Source organism: Nothoprocta perdicaria, unplaced genomic scaffold (genome assembly GCF_003342845.1).
Source record: "Nothoprocta perdicaria isolate Ctin4 unplaced genomic scaffold, notPer1 scaffold_23, whole genome shotgun sequence".
In the NCBI taxonomy this organism is placed as follows: Eukaryota; Metazoa; Chordata; class Aves; order Tinamiformes; family Tinamidae; genus Nothoprocta; species Nothoprocta perdicaria.
Window position 1 is genome coordinate 1,263,777 of NW_020455455.1, and position 22,600 is coordinate 1,286,376.

General features: G+C 39.4%; 1 protein-coding gene across 5 annotated transcripts in view; it reads right to left on the minus strand.

The window, feature by feature from the left end:
- The window catches only part of CDK14 (cyclin dependent kinase 14), a 283,282-nt gene that overhangs the window by 152,627 nt on the left and 108,055 nt on the right, over nucleotides 1–22,600 (minus strand). For all 5 annotated transcript variants that reach the window (XM_026039394.1, XM_026039392.1, XM_026039390.1 and 2 more), the window contains exons 5-6: nucleotides 17,853–17,947; nucleotides 4,615–4,677 (exon numbers count right to left, since the gene is read on the minus strand). In XM_026039394.1, coding sequence (XP_025895179.1) covers nucleotides 4,615–4,677; nucleotides 17,853–17,947 — 158 coding nt within the window. The remainder of the gene's footprint in view (nucleotides 1–4,614; nucleotides 4,678–17,852; nucleotides 17,948–22,600) is intronic.

The window sequence follows — 22,600 nt, forward strand, 5'->3', positions numbered from 1 at the left end:
CAATGCACCATCACTAATYAAAGAGCCAATCAGCTTTCATTAATACAGTTAATTTTAAGATAGGAACATAAACAAGCAGCGCAGCTGTGACAGATGCAAGCCTGGGCTYTACTTGTTCTACCAGTAATAGCAGCTGCAGAAAATGGACTCAGCTATGGGAAAAAAAATCTCAGCAAGACAGAAAGATGGTTTTACTTGCAGATAAAAACAAAATGTGACTGGAAGTGTATTAAAGTGAAGTAAAAATACAGCTAAAATAGAGAGATTATTTCAAAAAAAAATTTAAAGTTAAGAATATGGTTTTGGAAGTGTGAGAGATTTCCACAAATACTGAAAAATAAGAAGGTATCAAAAAACTAAATGAGGGATTTACACAACAAGAACTGTTTACAGACAGCTGCAAGCAGAGGCTCAGATGTTATCCAAGAGGAMAAGCCTAGGAGAGGTGACCCTCTACCAGACAGAGAAGGACAAATAAACAGGAATATCACCATGAAAATCCTCTGGCAGAGCTCGCTGCTGTGACCAGTAGTTTCTGCTGCAGGAAGCAATCCAGATGTTTCAAGYAGAAGTCCAGGAAATACGGATTATCTCTACAGGCAGCAGCAGCTGCAGGAGAAAAGGCTTGGAGCACAGATTCCAGTACTTTGGGCCAGGGGGAACAGCGTAAGGACAACCAGGAGCAAGTGCAGCAGAGGATAGAGCAGGACCTGCACAMCCGATCCCTTGGCTTGCCACAGCCACGCTTTGGAGCATGGCAAGCTCCACGTGGTATCCACCTATAAGACAGCCCCCTACTTAGTCTCTGCATAAGGCTGTAGCAGTAGATTCCACCAGAAGCCCGATAGGGTAGAACATATAGATGGGGCCAAACTCTTTAGATCTACTGCTTGCCTTCAGCTATGGAAAAATTGAAACAGACATCTTTAAAACTAGACACAAGGAAAGGTGAGGTTGYCCCTACTAAACAGGGACTTATTTATTACCTTCCTTTATCCTAATCTCCAGTACTATACACAGTATATACCTATAAACAACTGGTAGATAGACAGACTCATTAACGAAAAAAGCTGTATATCCTCTACTTGGAGCTAACAGGGTTTGAATCTTGTGTTGATTGTACAGTTTTGAATCTAGGGATTGGAACAACTATGCTGTGTCATTACCTTCCAGCTAAGAGGATGTTACCTAAGACACCAAGCRGATGTATTTCACCAGGTCTCTCAGTTTAACCTTCTCAGGATACGTATACTAAAAACAACACCAGATAACATCTCAGCCTCACACACAAGTTCTTTGAAAGGTTTAAAGCCTGAAGCTTTTTCTGAGACTTGCGTCTCTGCACAGGAAGTGGAAAATTCTGAAGTCACTACATGCGAATGCAAAAACACCACTAAAAATGACAAACCTCATGCTTTAGGAAAGATTTTTGTTTGTTTAGCTAAACACACTGTCCCAAGACTCTTACAACTGCACACTGAGACAGTCTTCTTTATATTTTCACATACTTACAAGCTGCTTACTCTATATTTTAAAAATGTAAGCAACAATACATAGCCTATTTGAAACCACAAAAAAAGGCAACGTCAAACACAACGCCCAAGGGGAGAGCAGGATGCGTGCCCGTCAAAGTAATTTGAATTTTATTCTGTTTATAATTCTTCTTCATTTAAAGGTAAACCAGAGGGAAGAGTCTTCAGCTTGTAAATAAGGAGAAAATTCAGAAATATAATTAGACTGGAGATGTCCCATGGAAACCAAACATAAGTAAATAATGACTTTGCTTCTGCATGCCTATAAAGCACTGTTTTACAGGAGCTATTTGTACAATATCCTTTGGAAAGAGAAATGTGTGATTGTGTGTTTTTGTATTTATAATAATTGGCAACAAGCCAGTAAGGAATATCCACCAATCAGCTGTACTTTTCTCAGAACAAAATTAAATGGTAGGGGGCTTTTGTCACTGTGCAAACTGCAATAGCTTGGTCCCATAGGTCCAAGAGTTTGGTCCCATAGGTCCCAGAGAACCAGGACCAATTTATTACCGATGGAGTTTAACCACTCATCCCAAAGTCGTAAAATGGATTTGGGGATGCAGCCACATAAGCAGYGATTCTCAACGCACAAAATCTACAAGTCTGACTAAAACGGAAACTCCTGAAGGACATGTAACAACAAGGGGCTGGCAGGGAGAGAACTAATTAATATGGGTCAGTTCAACCTTTAAAAATCAGCTGCAGCTCAAAAAGTCATCTCTGTCCAGGAGCTAGAGCTAAAATATGTGGCAAAGCCTCAGAACCACAACTTCTTTTGCCGACAGACTTGGTGCAACAGAACATTACGAGAGCAGGTGGTAACCACCAATTTCCTCTGCAAGAAAAGAATGGAAACTTTTGGTTTCACATGTTGGTGACGGTCTGGGAGACAGTGTGTATACTGGTGTGTTCCCTTCTCTCCATACTTCTTGAGCTCTCTATGAAGAAAACACTCTGCTTGGCTAAGCAAACASTCTCCCCCATAGCTTGAGAACAGGTGAGTATTTCACCAGCAATCCCGGACTTTTCAGTTYGGGAATGGTGGGAGCTCAAAACAGCACATTCAGTTTTAATAAGGACCATTAAAAATTAAAGCTAACCCTTTATGCTGGCCTGCCAAGAGGTTCTATTAAACATATATATGATCCACTTTCACTATTATTATTATTATTATTAAAGAGAAAAAATAATTTTAATTGTCCAATGGACTCACTGCAAAAAAGCAACTTTGTCTGCTCTGATTAGCATTTTTCCTTTGTTTTCCAATTCCCTTTTTATTAAGAATCCACTTGGACACTAAAAAAGCTGAAACTGGCATTACCTCAGTTCTGTAGTACATTTAGATAATCAAAGAAGTGCTTTTAATGTGTCCATAAGCTTCTGAAGTGTTGTTGATCACTGCTGTTAGRTGGTAAGGATAACCACAGAAATCCATGTAGCAACATCTGAAAGGAAGCTGCTGCTGTTGCAGTTCCCTCTACAATTCCACTGCTCAACACTCAAAAGGTGCCTGCAAAGCAGCTCACTGGCTTAATAGCAAAGCCTTCCTGCTAAACTTTCCCTCTGCCTCTGTAATTACATGTGGCTCCTGCAGGAAATCTGTTGCAGAGTCAGTTAGCTCAGGATTTAGGGAGCGATGCATTAGCAAGGCACTTTGTCTATGTACAAATCTCCTCCTCAAAGACAAGCTCATAGAGCCCCAATATGAACAAGAAAACGTCTCGTTATGTGAATTTTGATGTCCTCTTGGTGAGGAAAAGTTACAGCCACAGTGACCACTGTGCCTAACTGGCCCAGCGCTGCAACCCTGGTGCAGTCTCACGTACCCGAGATCCCACATCCAACCTTAGCTTACCGCACACCTCTGGGAGACAAAAGAGTTTCCACAGAGGGAAATGAAACCTAGAGCCACTACTTTAAAAACTCAGCCTAGGAAACTCTATTTATAATAGCAAGTGGTGAAGAAAGCACAAAAGGCTCAGGGACCGAGCGTGGCACTGCCTGCTCCTCGGGACCTTCACCCTCACACRTGCAGCAGCTCCATGAGGAGGCACCCACAGGTCCTGGGAGGAGACCCCGCTCCAGACCTGTCCCATCTGGACACCCATCCTTGCTCCCTTTTTGACCTCATGAGGAAGTCTATATRACGAGGTACAATAACTATTGCCTGTTACATAAAATTAAATTATTTCCTTTTCCCCCCCCTCTAAATCAGACAAAGCTTTTCAGTTTTCCTGGTAACAAATGCTTTTTTCTTTTTCCCATGAACTTCTCAATTTCTGTCTTCCTGCAACTAAAGGCTGGAATGAACTTCTCAGCTTGACAAGTGGGGATTTAAACACTTCCAAAGCAGAACAACACTGGGAATGGTGTCAAAGTGCAAGACAAGTGTAACAAATATCATCTGGGTGGTCTATACACACAAGACACATTCTGCATGTCTGATTGGCTTCCATTTTATGCTAAAATAATTTGGCTGACTTCCCAGAAAGTAACTGGATCAAGTTTCTAACAGTCAAATACTTTTCTATTAAACTCTGCAAATAATAAACCCCCTTTAGTGCATGATGGTTCTTAGCATCTACTTTAAAACAAAAAAAAAAAAAAAAAAAAAAAAAAGGTAAAAAAATAAGGAAGCAGAAAGGCTGGGAAAGATTTTATATGTTGCCTCATACAATAAAGCAGCTCATTCAGCTAAGAGAATTCATAAGAGCTTCCTCAAAGCCCATGAACCTGCACTATTTCACCTCCCTGAAGATCTTGTGCTGACAGCCTAAAATATGTTCACTTAGGGGGTGTGAAGACATTAAACGTTGGAGTGGAGGGAAGGAGTTACCAACACTAAAACAGTATTTATGATTTATTCTGACCTACTTTCAATTTGATACACTTCACAAGTTCCTTTGTAAGAATGCTCAAATATTTGTGTCTTGATTTYAAAATAAAATTAGCTCATCTGCCAATCATTTTTCTTTTAGCTAATGATCAAAAAAGTTCCAAGCAAATCATTCACACAACTTTCTGGGCAAGTTTATCACTACTGCATTTGTCCTGAATGTGCCCTCTTTTTGACTCTTACCTTCACATTTTCTGGATGAAGCCCTCCAGGGTGTTTGTCCATGTACTGACATAAATCAGTGTGCTAAAAAAAAAARTCAGATGAAAAAATGTGTTAATATCTTTATGATTACAACAGTAAATATCCTTCTACTTAGGAGTAGGCAAAACTAATTGAAAATAAGGAGATTTTTCCACATACACACAAATTTGGACCTACACACTCAATTTTATTTAACCMCCTCTGTTATTTGACTGATATGAAAATTCACCAAAGGTAAATTGCATTGAATTCTAATGTCCTGAAGATAAAATTATTTGAATTCAGTAACATTTTATAACTTTAAGAACTATATCACCATCAATATGATACAAGTAATGCCTAGGAGAAATGGGATGAAAATAAGAATGAATATCTTATACTACTCATATAATTCACATTGAAACACTGGCTTCTAATTATAGTTTTTATGGTGCCTAGATTATGATGGTTTAATGATTTAGAAAATAAATCTCAAGATGACAGCATCAGAGAACTGAATGATAGTTTTCAGCTTAAAAGGAAGCATGTATTATGCATGTGTACAGCTATTAATTACAGATACTTTAGAATATAGCCTCACTGAAGACTCRAAATTCTTTATCAGCCAAATCAGTTTTCACTTCACAGTTGAAATATTCTCTGCAACTATACCATAAAATTGCTACACAAACTAAGACAACATGCAATACACAAATTAATCTTATTAATATCAGAATAAATATTTTATTGGGTGGKTTTTTTTTCATATGGTAGCATTAACTTCTTTCCTGTGAGGGTGACAGAGCCCTGGCACAGGCTGCCCAGGGAGATGGTGGAGTCTCCTTCTCTGGGGGTCTTCCAAACCCGCCTGGATGCCGCCCTGTGCCACATGCACAGATGGACTAGATGATCTCCAGAGGCCCCTTCCAACCTCAACCATTCTGCAAATATTTGATTTTCTCTGAATTTTTCCCTCTCACTTCCTCAGCTCTCTACCAACCAGGAGCATATTTCCACCGAATGTGATTACATTTTGCTTCTCTGATCTGATGCACAACTCAGCTTCTGCAATTACATTCAGAATAAACCAAGCACAATTATCCACAAGAATAACTATCAAAAACTATGTCTGATTTCATCCTTCACAACCATTTCCAGAAAACATCTGGTAAAAATCAGCCAGCATTCCTTGAATACATGCCTTACATACAGAACAGACAATCTAAATACAGGCAATATTCAAGGTGAGAGGTTAGGACAAAAGCTGCCTCTGAAATGCCAGAAGAGTTTCCATATGCTATGTTTTCAAGTCCAGGAATCATTTTCCAGAGAATCTGTTGCAGAATTATCATATGGGTACATCAAAATTCACACCTGCTAGGATTAAAATTGGAGCTAACCACAACTGTACTGTGTCAGCTCTCCTCTACTCTTATGAAGCTAACAATGAAAACACACCGTGTATGCAGAATTAACAGTGTAATGATACAAGATGCACTAGCTGATTTGGCTGTATGCCAACAGACCCCCCCCCAGAAATTCTTATGTGGCCTCAAAATAGCAATTGTCCTGATGAGGAGAAGTTTCTCGTGGACCAAAATGAAGTTTGGCCACATTGTAAGGGCAGGGGAGGCACTCAGACAGATTGCACTACAGTACAACAGCACAGTTTCTTCCCACACACAAGCTACAGTAATATACCAATTTATAGTCAATCCATCACTAAAAGCATTTGTAAAGAAAACAGAAAAAATATACCTCGCCTATCAGCAATAACTCGCTGAATTATTTTAAGTGTCTTTTGCACAAAGTCCGTATTTAAAGACCTATTTCAGTTTTACAAAATCTACCAGCTGTTTTAAATATTATTTCTTGTCTATTCTTCCAGTGAATTGTTTGGGACTGTATTAATTAGCTATGCTAAAAACAGGCCAGACATCCTTGAGTATTCAGCACCACATTACCCAACTCTGTTTCATTTTTTTCTAYAGCAACACCAAGGAAACATTATTGATCACAGTCACCTGTTAACCCTGTCATTTGCTTCAAAAAATTAACAGCTCTTGAGCACTAACSCAAGCACAAAAGGCTAATGCCTGTGGCAGAGCATCCTCCGAAATGTCATTACTACAGGTGACGTCTGGCTTTGTAGCTGGCATCAAGTGAGGAACTGGGAACTTCCACCCTGCTCCCATATGTTCTCTCTTACTGCAGAGAAGTGACAGCCTGGTGGAATAATGTGTTCTCTACTTCAATATGGATTTTTAAATAGCAGTAGCATCTGCAGCATTCGGGATAAGTTTAAAAAAGCCAGAGTTACTGCTTTGCAAACACAGGCAGGGTGAAAAGGGCAGCTCCGTATCCCACGTRTCACACCCCACCGGCACGGAGACATCGTCACATTCACCCACGGCGATGGGGGCCCTCCCTGCTGTGCGCTGAGGAAGCAGGATTAGCATCTCCCTGCCGTTCAGGCTTTGCAGGTGACAAGTAACCTGCTAGGTGGGCATTTAACAGCCTCCCTCCATTTCTACTGATTTCTAAAATTTGGAAATAGTCAGTCAGCAGAAAGCAGACTARTGGAAGACCAAAGCCAAGTGACTTTGCAAAGTCCCCCGACTGTGACCTCCCTTTTCCCCTCATGCACATGTTAGATCCACCAAAAATGCTATCAGCTCTTYGTGCAGATGGTGACAGAAACACACCACCTTTTCTGCTCAAACGTTTCCAGACATCATCATCATGATATTCTAAGAGTTCTTCCCATAAAAGTGACTAATCACTATGGTATGGGAAAGCAACTTATAAAATTATAGTAGGACATTACTCCTCAATTAAAAAAAAAAAAAAAAAAAAAGATAAGTCAGCTGCTGTCCTGCTCCCAAGGCAGGGGCTCAAAGCACATTGACTTAAATTTGAATTAAACACAAGGATAGCCAGGAAAGCTGACAGCATTGCCAAGACAGCTATTTCTAACTCTTTTTTTCCCTTTTGGCAGGCAAGTGTCCACCAAATGCTCATGGGCTCAACTGACAACATGAAAAAAAGACATGAACTCAGGTTTCAGGAAAAGAATGAAGGCATCAGAAAAGCAGCAGGCGAGCAGGCTGGAAGAAAGCARTTTTCTAGCTGTGTTCCACACACAAGCCTTTCTGCATACTGTACTAGCAGGCAGAAAGCACTTGCTATCCCAAGTGGAACAAGGGCTCCAGATAGAGCAGTTCAGACTTCAATACTGGGCTCTTCATTGTATTGGCACCTTAGATTTGATTTACCACAGTGAAAATTCAAGATACTATTATGTTGTTGTGTATACATACATAAAACCATGCTTGAAGAAACAAGCTGGCCAACTTACAGTCAACTCACCACTAGCTCAGAGGGTGAGGACACCTCACAGGGAAACTGGATGGCCTGCAAACACAGTGTCGAGACTTCCAAGAAATTGTAAATTTCTGTCAGAGACTTTTCCAGGTAGATCTGTCTAGGGGAATCTGGCTTAGATCTAGCTTTGCAAGAACTATGCAACACACCATAATCTCCAGCCCAGACAAATCACCACTAATAATTCAGTGCTGACTGAATACTTCATTTTAGCACATGTTCTAAGCTGTGTGGCAGAAGAAAATCTAGTTCTCCACAGCAATATTACCTGCCTTATCATGAAACCACACTTGGAATCCAARATAAGGTACCCTAGTTTCTACATCCAAAGAAAAGGTCAACAAACACTTCATGGCTTCACTAAAGAGCTATGTATGGATTTGTACAAGAAGGTCTTCCTCAAGAAGAAGAAGTTAGGAATTTAGGAATGCCTAAATAATCTCAACAGCAGCATCTCTTCATTTTAAAAATCTGACTTAAACCACTTCACAAACATAACAGTATTTGGGGCAAAATCTGTTAGGCTTTTGTAGAAACAGCTCAATCTCCTCTCTCACTATTGCCTCTCCCAGAAGCAAGTTCAGTTGCYCAGTGGATGCAATCTACAGCATTAGAAGCTGTGAAAGACTGAAGGCAAGTCAAAGGAGAGACGAAATCTTCAAAAACATCTATCTTGAATACAAACTACGAATTTGTTAAGGGCAGGAAAAAGAAGCCCCACCCCATGTGGCACAAATATTTCTGATAAGGGTCCTCTAACTACAGATTTAAGATATCTTGGCAATTTTKTCTGAAATTAAAAATAAACAAAGACAACCTGAGGCAGACCTTAGCACCTTATTTCTCCAAGTACTTGGTTTTTACTGGATCATTCCATAAGATCATTGCTCCAGGTCTGTGATGTGAATTCAAGATTCTGGTTCATTTCCTTGAAGGCTCTGCCATGCCTTTGTGCTGTTGCTTCTGAGTAAATTAAAACACAAACCCTTTCCCTCAGCACACATCCCAAGTAAGTAGATCTCCATGAGGAAATGCCTGCAAGTGTCTTGATGCTTCTTGGTGATGGATATCAGCAGTCCTGGTTACATTGCAGAGTATCTCCYAGGATAAGGAAGGGAAGGTTCATGCTCTGAGATGCTAGACTCTTGGACCTTTTCCTTGTTTGCAAACCAAATGGACAGTATCCATTAGATCCATTCAAATTTCAATGACTTTGAAGCAGTTTTTACCAACAATGGAGTCAAACATCTCAAATCATGAGATCAAAATCTGAATAAAAAAGAAGAAAATTACAGGATTGAGTAAAGAGCAAGCTTTGCTTGAGGAACACAAGAAGAACCTAGTGTTTAAAATAAAAAAAAAAAAAATCCAAACAAACAGAAAGCCCATACTTCTGTAAAATATCTCTGTTATGTTTCTCACTCAGTCCCCCTTCCCCACCAACTACCATGGCAATACCACAAAAAGTTTCAGTTACCTCACGTGAACAACCCAGAGATAACACTTCATAGAGAGAGGAAATGGGGTTTGGCTTCCCATGYGTGGCGGAGCAGAAGGACTCCAAGGAAAATCCCATGCAGCAAGACTCTGGCTTATGTTTGTAGACACACACATGTATATATTTGCGAGCATACTGTGCATAAGCATCTGCTGAAGGGTAAAGAAACCAGGCTGATATTTATTCAGCTGAACAAAGTTTATATAAACTGCATTCTACAAGGGAGAGAGAGCAAGAGACGGAGGGAATGTAAATTAAAGAGGAAAAAAAAGTCAGACAGATGCTGAAGATTCAGACTCCTCCCTTCTCCCCTTGAAGAAAGAATTCTAATTATGAATAGATGAGTAAACCACAAGCTATATATGTCCTCAGATATTCTTTGTGCTTCACTTTAAATTCCAGTATTTTTGCCCCACTATGCTCTGCAGGATTCAGGGACTCTACCACCAACTACGACCACATTCCTACAAAGGGCAGGAAGTCTCTTCTTAAAGACAGGGCCATCGACATGAAACAAGCTCTACCTCCCCAGCCCTTTTCCATAATAATTATGTGACTGTCATCCTCTCCTAATTAAATTAGTCATTCCTACTTTCCAAGCAATAGGGTCTCCTCTCTCCCTCCTCTTCCTCAGTCATGATAAATCTACATGTGATTTAGCTGTCCCATAATTCTGCCTAATTGGTTTCAGCTGTCATTTTTGAAGCTGAAATGCATGGAGAGCCTGGGGCTTGTGAATGGAACAGGAAGCACTTCCAACCACATTCCCATCATGTAAACCCAGCAATGTGAAAGAAGCCTTCCATTAAAACAAAACCCGTACTATTTGGCTTCTGGCAATGACCTCATGCAGCAGACAGATTGTATTGTTTCACTGAGGCAGCAAGACCGTTGCAAGCCATTCTTCCCCGTTAAAAAGAGAGCTCGCATTATTTATGCCCTAGCAGTTCTACTGACTAAAATCCTTTCCCCTTTTGTCACTAACAAATTCTTAAACTGATAATGCAATTTACCAATAAAAGCCCAGGCAGTTGTATCATTTGAAATAACAGGAAAACAAAGCAAAGTTAATTCTATTTTAATGCCTTCTAGCCTTTAACCTAGGTCACCCAGATCACTGCGAAACACCTTAATCAACATGTGATGGGCTTGGTGCTTTCAGAAGTATCACGTGCTTTCATTTGTAAGCAAATCTAAGAAATTCTATATTTAGAGTTAGTTATAATAAAGTGTTAGCTCTCTTTATACAAAAGGGAGGTATTAGCCATGCTTACAAAAAATACCCTACTAGCAACTTATGAGTGATACCTAAGCAACTCTGAGAAAGAGAGCCAGAAGGCAGCTGAGCAGCTGGGCTGAGCAGCAGGGGAAGGAAATATATTAGGGATCCAAGAAAAAAAAATAAACACCCAAGACACCTTTTCTGAAAACAATTTTGCTAGCAGATGTTTCTAGTGACTTGGAATTCTCACACACTGCCAACAATGACAAATTGACTTCGAAACACATGAGCAACGTGATGTAGAAAAGGAGATGTGGGGCACAGGGGAGAAGTAAATGCTATATCCCCAAACCTACCTGGAAATTCCGGAGAGAAAACAGACTGCACAGTTGTCTGTAGTTTGCTTGGGCTACATAAAGTCTCATTTAACTGAGAACAATCTGCTCTGTAACTTAGGCTGATAAAACCCACCACTGTGGAAAGAATTAATGTTTTCTAAAGGGCTTTCAGCTGTCAATTTACCCTCTTTATTCCCTGGCCACCTTAATAACTGTATCAGCCTCTTTTCTTAGTAAATCAGACTAAGAGACAGTAAACAATTAATTTGGTAAGACTACTTTAATATTAGAGAATCACACCCCATACATCACTAAGAATTTCTGTATGGTACACTAAAAATGTAGCAGCAGATGATCAGCATGTGCAAGCTGTGATGAGCCTGTGCTTCCTAAAGTCCAAAGGTTATAACAACTTTTCAAGAAGGTTATGACAATTTTTACTAGCTGAGCAACTTGCAGTTCACATGCACACAGGTATGAGCATGCAGACTTTAACCTGCAAAATCATATTTCCACTGCACCGGGCATATACGCATGTATTAAAAGAAAAAGCTTAGCATTTCCAGAGATGCAAAAGTCTCTTTCACAGAGATGCCCCTAAGCTGCTTGTGGCTGAGCTCACTGCAGAAGCAGGGGGACAGGACACTGCAGCCTCAGAGGGACACGCAGGCCACACGCAGCCACGGTGCTCGGGCAGCCCCTCTAACTGCACGGGGCACCCTTGGGACAACACAGATGAACTAACACAAGCTGAAACGGCATGGGAATCTTTACCACGTGAGGTACTGTGCTATAGAGACCTCATCCCCAGGGCCCTGCAAACACCTCCTCTAAAAGGCTTCAGCATCTCCAGTTTGTCTCTGCACTGTCTCTCTGCTGKGGCTGAGTGGTTATTCTTTCACAGATATTCTATTTGTGGGATCCTGCAAAGGCAGGATGATGGGGTAAAGGGAACAACATCTGTTCTCTTCCCACTAGCCCTCTCTAAAAGTTTGTTAGGCTGGTGGGAGTTGCTGAACTTCAAAATACATTTCTCTGATCCTTCTTTTCTGTCAAACTCAATGACTGGCTGTATAAGAGGAGGAAAGATTCACAGCCTGTTTATGATCTGTAGAGGCCTTGAGACTACTGTGAAGCTGAGAACTAACCCRTTATCTGGTTGTAGGGAGTTTGAAGGCAGCTCTGCAGCTGCGAAAACAGGGGCCTTATCTGGTGGTGAGGAGCAACTGAGGAATTTGGAGGCGGCCGTGCCAGAAGGTATGGGGCCAACCAAAACACAGCCGACCTCTAAGCCAGTTTGGAGGTCAAACCTGAGGCGAGGGAGAGGAAGATGATGAAGGCGGGACCCTCATAACGAGACCAGAGACCCCCACTGGTGGGCRCGCATGCGCACACYGGGCAAAATTGGATAATGAAAAAGGTGGAGCTTTGCCCGCCCTCTGGTACGCCTCCTGACACGTGGTGGCCCTAAGTGGCGGGATGCGCCAGATATAAAAAATAATCGTGGATCAGAGGGGGAGAGAGACTTCCAACCGAGACCTACGTTGTCTCCGCGGGGACGCCCGCAAGCTTGGAGCCTGTCAGCCACCTCTGGGTCCACGGCGGGGGAATGATCGGTCTCGCTGTCCTGCTGGCAAGTATCCTCTTGTAAGTAATTGCTATGTAGGCGCCTCGTTCCRCAGGTAGTTGCTAAGTAGTCGTCTTGCTTTAGTGTGATGTTAGTGTGAATTGTCCTAAATAAACTAAGGGGTGGATTTTGCTCTCAGTGCGTGTGCTTTCAATTGCTGAGCCCCGAACCCATCCAGAACACTGGCACAGTCTTTATCACTTACCAAAGCGATTCCCTTCTGAAACCCTATTACCTTAAGCTGTTTTGTTTTTTCATTTCCAAACTACGCTTGGACATCAGCAGCTCCTGTATCAGATCTGCTCATTAAAACAGGAGAAACAAGGCGCTCCCAGGAGCAGTCCTCCCTTACTGCCTTCTCTAAACAGTAGAGGATTTCCCTTCTCTTTGGCTTCTTCTCAGCCTTCCTCTGTTGTCTGTTTGCAATTTAAGCAGCACAGCCTGGGGTAAACCTTGGCCATGAGRTTGGAGATAACCCAACAGGAGAGTGACAATTCCTACGGCAAAGGCAAAGGTCTCCCAGTGCCCTGCTTCTCTGTCTGGGAGCCGGTGCCCTCTGTGGATGCTCTGCTCTTTCCTGGGATGTGCAGAGCAAGTCYAGGCAAGCCGGGGAGGCTGCCAAGAGAGCAACAGGAGCAGTTAGGCTTGTTGCAAAGTTTCACGTTTCAGCCTTTGCTTAATGTAGTTGGACAAGCACATAAACCTCAAAAGGTTGAAGAAAATGGTCCATCATCATTCTCACAGCAAAACAAGGGCTCAGCTTCCCGTTAAACTCCACTCTTTCTCTCAAAGATTAAGACCACCAACCTTCCTTCCCATGCTGTCAGCTCAGCTCCACTCATTTTCTCTAGGTATCAAACACCACTGACTGATCCTGGTGATCACTGATCCTAGGAGTCCCAGCTCAGCAGCAGCTCTGGGACGCTGCTGGTTTTCCATGCWCTCTCACCCACTGAAGTAACGTGGGGCTTGGGGGGATTTGTTTGTTCTTAGCACACCAGCAATATCATCCTGCTGCTCTCAGTTTCAATAGATGGTCTGTCGTAAAAAATAAACAGAACTCCTATAGTACTTTTTGATCCCAGTTATCAAATTTTAAAATTTTAAATGCAAAATTTAATCATTTTCTCGCATAAGGCTTTGGCCCAACGATAAACTCAAAATCTAAGGTTGAAACCTTAGCTCTGTGATTCTTAATTCCAATGAATAGCATATATTTCAATATATTAATCAGCATCAAAATGAGAACTTGCACCTATGCTTCTTCTAAYGGAAGAGAAGGAAAGTGCCATCAATGCACTTTATTAAGGTAACTCCTTGTTTAACAAGTTGTTTTAGCTGTTGTAATCAAGCAATGAGAATTAAGCTTTCTCCTTTAATGGAAAGTAATTTTTAAGATGGAAAAACATACACAAAGATTAAAACAGGCAAGATAATTGAAAATGCTTGGATTTAAATTACACTGTTAGATTAGTTTGGAGCTTTTTTATTGCTGAGGCAGAAATAATATTGCTCATTACTCACACTTTCAATTATAAATGTATCTGTTATTGTTTCAGGTCTTGTTCATAAATATGGAAACCCAATGTACAGCTACACAAGCTCAATTTTATATGCCTGCTATAGGACAAGATACTGATTCATTTATTGATGAGAATATACTTACATAATTATACATAATACTAAAAACCTCATTGCCATCCTGCCAAGCCCATAGCAATATGTATTCTTGAGGACTGTCTTTAAGCAATTGTTTGTACAAAAAAAACGGTTTTCTCTTAAACACACAAGAAGCTAATGAGAGCAACTAATGATAATTTTTACCCAGAACAGATATGAAGCCATCTTCAAAAAACCTTTGTCAATATGCCTCAAATCTCACCTGTAAATTCATCACTTCCTATGTACATTAGTGACATTTGCAATTGGTACAGGTATAATTACCTATAGAGGAACTGTTTTCTCTAGCATTCATAGATGAAAAACTACATCAACTGTTCCAGTKTTGAAGAGGTGATTCCAAGCAGCTCGTCCTCAAAGCTATTCCGGTGACGAACAACAGTCCCCAGTCATCCAGGGACAAAATTCCATTTTCAGCCCCTCTTTCAGTAGATTTGGGCAACCAATAATTGTAATTTAGTTGATACAGGATTTATCAAAGTACACAACAAAGTTATGCTCTACTAATAAGGTACTGTATACCCTACATTAATTTAAATTGAATCCTTTCATTGACAAGGAGTAAATCCCCATTTCTCCTTGCACAGAAACACATTTTCTATACCAAAAAGTTCATATGGAAAGTGAAATTCTTCTCCTGACTTTTAGGTAAGGTTTTATGGTTTTTAAAGATTGTTTTTTTCTCATTTCTGGTGACCATCAAGGTTAAATGTAAAATGTTTTGTCATTTATATTCACATTACAGGCTTCCATATAAAATAAATTCTAATCTGAGGTACTTAGAAAATACAATCATGGCCATGTTTCCTTTCAGACACACTCTGCTTTCAGCTTTTAATTTACTACTGTAATGCATTTTGCAATGAAAGGTGCTACACAAAATTAGATTTCATTCTACTCTTTGAGCGTTAGTGCTGAAACTGAACATTGCTGATAAGCTGCTCTGATACTTCATCTGTATTCATTTCCCAAGGGAATCAACACCAGTCTAGCGCCTCAAAGTTACTATTGTCTRAGAACTCTTTTGGGTTACTAACAATTGCCTCCAATCTAATTACGACATCTTACTCAAAAGATTCATATTAGCTTCGAAATGGCCAAAAGCAATTCATGGCTATCACATAGCAGTTCTACAACATCACTTTTATGAAAGAGGTCAGCTCCCTTTAAGTTTGCTCTGCGTCAGTCCGCACCAGTCCAAGGAATATTTCTACCAATTTCAGCTTCATCACTCATGTTATTGAATTAAACAATGTACCAAAACCACGTTTGAAAAATTAAGCCAGAGATTACAGATACCCAGGTCAATAATACCAATTATTTACTTAGACTACACAGACAATCAGCCAAAATTTGTAGATTTAAATGGAYAACTTTCATTTTTGCTTCTAAACATTCATGCTCTGTAATGCATGAGGCCATTTTTTTGACAAGGAGAACAAAGAGAAGGTCACTTAGCACTCCGTTAAGAACTGCAGCATCATGCAAATGCACAAGAATTCAATTTGTATTCAATGGATAGTCTTAAACTATCCATTAAACATCATCAGGCAGCATCTATCTATCTGATCAACTCATAACTTTGCAATTACATAACAATGAAAACAGATTTCTGTTAAGMAATTCTGTTATCTCAGAACTATGAGTATTGTATGAGCTACAGAGCCATTAAGACATATTCCATCGAATGCTTACAGAGAACTCAACATCCCTCCCCTCTTCCTGAACACTACTTTGAAGGACTGATCACCAATCAAAACACTAAAATGCTGCTTGAACCACATGCTAACTTTTGGTGAACATATTTCTTCATATTATTTCTCAAACAGTGATAAATATAGGTCTCAAAACTGCAAGATGCTGCARTACTTTCAACATCTACCAAATATGATAGTAATAAAAACACGTAACATCAATAGGGATGATCCTGAAAGCATTTCATGTAAAAACAGTTAAGTGAGCTGAAGGGCATGGATTTTAGTCTGTGCCTTTGTTTACAAAGGACAGCAATATGATAAAATAATACAAGATTAGGAGTGCATTTAAAAACATAGTTATAAATACTACTATTGAATGTAAAATCCAGAATTTGACATTTATACAATAGGTTAAAAAAAATTAGGCAGAAATATATTTTATATCATTTCTCAAACAGCTCTGATGAGTACAGCTAAACCCAGACACTGATAAAAGGACTGCAAAATGTATTCAGGTTAAGTTATGCAAATAAGTCTACACTGACTGTTACATAAAATTAAATGTCAAGGCTTTCCTATGCTAATTCAGCTTGTAAGTTAGGGATAGAAGAATCACTGATTTGGAGAAAAGGGATTAGATTTGCATTAATGTTCTTATACCTGAGGTAGAAAATATGTAATACACACAACTGCTCTGCAGGCTGCTGTGGCTGAATCCCAGCATTATTAAAGTGCATCATTTCTATGTAAATAGACATGGTAAATAGTTTCTCCAGACAGGAAGTTGTGTGTAAATTTTACCTTGTAAAATTTAAAGAATGGTCCCAAGAAACACAGGCACACAGATAGTGGGGGCATAAAAAATAGAATATTTCTCATTTWAAAAAAATTAATAATCTCTGTACAGTCTTATTGACTGTAACATGATTCTAGATATTATACTGAAAATTTAACCTCCTCTAAATTCATTTGTTTCTCTTAAACTACATGTTCTTGGGTCCATCTGTGAAAACAAGGAGGTTAATTATAATAGTACATTGCATAATTCTGTAGCTAAATGCTGAAGTAATTCTACATAAATACCATATGTTTGTCTTAGGAAAACCAAAAAAGATTAATTAGAAGTTCAAGCCCAAGTCTTTGGAAAGTAGCATTCGGAACACAAATAGATCATTACACTATGTACTATGCAAATTAAAGTTTTAATTAGTAGCTAAAACACTGGTCAGAGTGAACAAAAAAAGCCTATAACAAGTAGCTGTTGACAAGCAGAAGTCTAAATTGTTTGCCACACACATTTCCTACTGATATTCCTTATAAAAAAGCTTCTTTCAGACATGATGCACAAGTCAGTTGCAAAAAGAGTCATTTTAACTTGTCACACTCTTTGGATGTAGAAACTACCAGTTAAGCATTTCAATCCAAATTTCTGTTTATCTATTCTGCTCACCTATTTTAAAATTACCCACCATCCTAAGTACATTTTGCTCTAAAAAGCAAACTATAATCAAGAAGCAGAGTAACGACCCAACTTGAAGTGTTAGCTGAGAAAGAACCTACAGAGATCTAGCAGTCACTTCTCTACATATATATATACACACACATATACATATGTATATGCATACACATATATGTAYACACGTATATACACATGTATATCACCTCTAACAGTCTCCACACTCCTGAAGAAACAGAATGGTAATCTTGACATGATTACTAAAGGTAAAGAGAGCTTTTTCATGAACTTCAATACATTCTGGGCCATATCCAGAGCATTTATTACTTTACTCACCACATATTCAAACACAAGTGTCAAGGTCTCCTTGGTGTGAATGATGTCATGAAGCAGCACAATGTTAGCATGTTTCAGTCCTTTCAAAAGAGAAGCTGAAAAGCAAAACACACATCTTAAAAACACCAAAATATTTTTTATTAATTGGCATGTACTTTTTAGTTACTTGGAAAATTAYTTAACATCAGAAATATGTAACTTGGCCAACAATAGCTGTATTTAAGCCTCTTTGGTGTCCATGAGCTTTTGCATTTTGAAAATCACGCCTTTCGATTTAATGCTATTTTATCAAACTTGGTCAAACTCAACTTCAGTTCCAGGCCAACACGAGCTACAGCTGGAGACACTTCCCTTAAGGAGCCTCTGCTATGTGAATCCATCATTAGCTTCTCACTATAAACATTAGGTTCTTCTTTTAAACTCAAAGGTCATTTTTGCCTCAGATAAAAGTCATAGTGTTTTTCAACAGTCGTCACCTTTTCCAATCTAACACAACAAAATAGCTTTCTAGCCAAAGTACAATATCTATCCTATGATACCCTATCATTTTAAGCAGTAATTCCTCTTACTCATAAACCTAAAGGCTCATACAGATTTCATGGAATCATTTTCATTCTGAGAGAATAAATGACCTGTTTTCTCACAATGGCTCACATTTTGAGACTACTTACAAATAAGCATTTACTTTGTGAACCTGTGTGATCTCCTTCACTAAATTTCTTTTGCACCATAATACATATTTAATGTTCACACCATAATACATATTTAATGTTTCAACAGATACAGCATATTTTAGCAATAAATGCTGACAAGCCATGTGTTGTTACCAATGTCATTCTGCCATTGGTGCGTTGTCATCTCATGCATACACCCAAGCAGGACCATCAGTCACCACAGYGAAGTAAATAATAGATATAAAGACATGCAAATAAGTGACATAGTGAATAATGTTTGAATAGTAATGAATAGTTTTCTTTTGCCTAAGAAAATAATAAAATACTAAATTATCTCCCCAACCTCTTGAGAGGGCTGTGCAAAATGGACACTAAAGGAGCTCCTGGACACAATTATCCTCTGCAGTCCTGCTAAGGGWGCTTCAGACTCCAGAGGTCAAGACTGACTATTCTCTGCACTCCTGTTTGTGTTTATTGTGATCAAATGTTTATTTGATCAATATTTTTAACATCCTACAAATGAAGTAGAAGCTATTTTCTGAAAGGAAGTACCATGCAAAATTTTCATAGTAGTCTCATTGTAGAATTTGGAGATTTTCTAGGAGTAAAAACCCAGAGAAATTTGGTTGTTTCTTTTAAATGGACATTGGTGGAAAAAAGAAAGTATGTGAAAAAGAGGTATAGATATAAATCTCAGACAATTAGAACAACTATTCCAAAAGATGCAATCTACCAGGAACAAGATCTTTTAATCTGGAGAAACATGGAAAACAGTCCACATAAAGCAAGTTTTCCCGCAAATCTTTTCAAAAGCCCATACAGGCAGGGAGATTGGAAACAGGAAAAAAAAAAAATCCACATCCTAGTAGAGCCCTTACGGAATTGTAATAGTATTTATGGCCTCTGTCAGCCTTCCCTGTTCCAACCATCGCCTCAGACTTTTAATTCCTCTACTTGACCATTACTTAGTTGCTAAAATCTGCATATGGGTCATTAAAGCTTAAGCAGTACACGGAAAGCTGCTTACCCTGAAGTCTTTGCAAACACTGTCTTTCCTCTTCATTCCCCTCCCTGACTCTTACCTCTTAACTTATCCTCTCTAATAGCCAATTCCGCCTTTTACAGCTCTTCCCCCCCTCAATATTTAGTATCTGCCACACATTACAAGAACAACAAAATATCACTTGGGGGGCTCACATCACTGCCTTTTCCATTAGTCCCTGTGAAATACAGTAAACAATACAGAAAGCAGAAACTTCTTAATTGCACTAATTACACAYTGTGGAAGCAAGAACCAATTCTGCTATCAATTCACACTGTGGCAAATCCAGACTAAATGGTGACATGATAAAAATACTAGAAGTTGTTGAAAAGGCATTTCAACAAATCACAAAGGTGARGAAAACATGCCAGTATGCACTGTAAGATTTGCATGTACCTTTAAAAACAAAATTATATAATATTACTTCAATATTGTTGGAATTCTTCCTCTTCCCTCTCTGTATTAGATGCAAGGTAAACAGATGGAGAGATTTTTTATTTATTTCCCCAAAGAGTTTTGAGGAGGCACAGTAGCACATGATGCTAAAATGCTCTTTTTAAAACTCTGGACAAAATATTATATTCATCTGAATGGATACATGCTTGCTTTGTCAAATAGGTTTGCACATTCTCTTGGAGAAAATTCTAGCTATAAAAGAGAACTAGAGGATTAGGGGCATTCCTCAACAGTTAATGACATCCCAGATGATCCTTTCTGTGACCAGTATAAAAGTTCATGACCGGAGCCACTCAAAGCAGCAACGCTGAGCACTTCTCCATGAAGGGCTGATATCTATTTCTGCATACCTAGAAGAAACACATCGCATTTGCCTGAATAAGCACCACAGATTTCTCCCTCCAACCAGAAGATGTTGTCATTATTCGCATCTCTTAAGATCTCCTGACAAGCTGCCTCACTGCTTGCTTTGGTCAAGGAAATTGTTGCTGTCCCCAGATGAACTGGGTTCTAAAGTACGTTCACTTCACAAAGAAGCCAACGCAGATGGGCAGCAGCCGGCTCTTATCCAAAACCTCAGCGGCCTCAGCAAACAGTGCTTCACCCTGTGAAGGATTCATAGCAAGAGCCCAAGCTTGGTACTCCATGAGCAAAGCTGGATGGCTTCAGGACCAGCTTTGTCTTCCATCTGGTAGGCTTGGAGCGAGGCAGGAGCAGAACAGCTCTCTGAAAAAGACCACTCAGACATGCCCATGATTTATCATTTCAAAGCTGTATGTCATMGTCAACAGATGTAAGTATTCCTATCTACTCCCAAGCCACAGAAAGCAAGGAAAAAAAAAATCAAAGATATTTCTTTAGGACCTCGAAGTACAATAAGCTGTGACATTGATGATAGTACTTGAAACGTCCGATCACAATTAATTCGGTCTTGCAATTCTCAACAGTCTTGTTCTCACTCACTGGAAAATCTCTGCTGGAGCCATACCTGAAAGCATCATTCCTCCTCTCTAAATGGTCTGGCATTTTAGTGGCCTTGAGACTTTTCTCAGCAGGAACAGCACTCAACCCTCATGCTGCCAGGATCCACACTGATAAACAACTGCTGCTGCTGCTGCTGCTCTCTTTCATTTTACCTATCACAAGCAAAGGCTGTGATATTYCCATCATTCTTCCAGAAAACACGCTGCAAAAAAAAAGTCTATTTTCCTCTGTAGATGGTACAGGTGCCCTACAGGGCTTACCACACACCAGTAAGCACCATCTCAGTGAAGGTCTTGCTGCTTCTCACATATTTTGTTCACCCTTGTTCACTATCCTTGCTATTACTCTAAAAGGACATCTCTTGCTAGGGGAGTTTCATGCTTGAAGATGGCGTATCATGCCAGTTTGCACTCATCTGATATTGTTAACATCTTGGCTGTTCCACTTAATTTCTCAGACATCAAATGGTGAAGGTTCTAGGCAATATCAGCAGGAAAGTATTTGCTTGTGATTTGGAGCTATACAACCTGTAATGATCAATCTGTAACCAAAAAATCTGCAACTACCATCAACCAACAATTTGTAACCAACCTGAAACCAAAAAATCTGCAAAAATCTGTGGGTTGTCACATTCTGTAGACATGCTGGTGCTGACAGAGTGCCAGCTTCTTCTCGTAACATTTCAGTTTAGTCTCTTTATTCTGAACTCTCCCAGAAAAGCATTTTTAGTGTTTCAACTAAAGACAGTTAGACTCTTTAACAACATGCATAACTTTGTTCCTCATCATGTCTTTAGAACAAGCAGACTCAAAYGTTTTTGGTTCCCTACACATATTGCAAAAGTTCCGCTCCTTCCTCTAGCAATTTGTATTTTGATCTACACATCTTTTATAGTAGTTTTTGAAATTTRTTCTGAGCTGAATGTTCCCTATGATTCTCATGCAACTACTTCCACACTGCAGGACCTTTTACCTGCAAACTGATCTGCAAAATACAAGGTACAGTCAGGACTTCAGCACTTTGCACTGTTTTCACAGCAGTAATTACAGAAATTTCCTCCTCAGAAATGCAGTACTTGGATTTACCTTCCACCATTTTCCAGTCCCTCCATCTGAAATAATTTACTAAGAACAAAGAGCTTCATTTTCCTGAAATGCTAATATGACAAGATTCAGTTTGAGGAAAACTTTATGCCCTATGCAAGACCACAGAGACAACAAACTTATCATGTTCTCACCGTAGGWTATATTCTGCAGAAAGATTATTATTTGCAATGTCCCAAGAAATGGGTTTTAGAGCTGATAAATGCACAGAATTAGTCAGCTTCCTCTCTTACCTTAGCAAAGGCAACACAATAAAGATATAGGTCACTGTTCAACTTTAGCAGATTTTTATTAGAGAGATCTCTTGACAAACTTTAAAAGACTCTGCAGGCTAAAGGAAGAACAGAAAAAGCAACAAATCTTTCCATTTGGTTACTACATACCAAAAAAGGGAATTAGTTTTTTTTATAGCCCATTTCAACCTCATGCTGTCTTGTCTAGATTTTAATAAATTGGACCTTATTCTAGCTTTCATTAATTAAAAAAAAA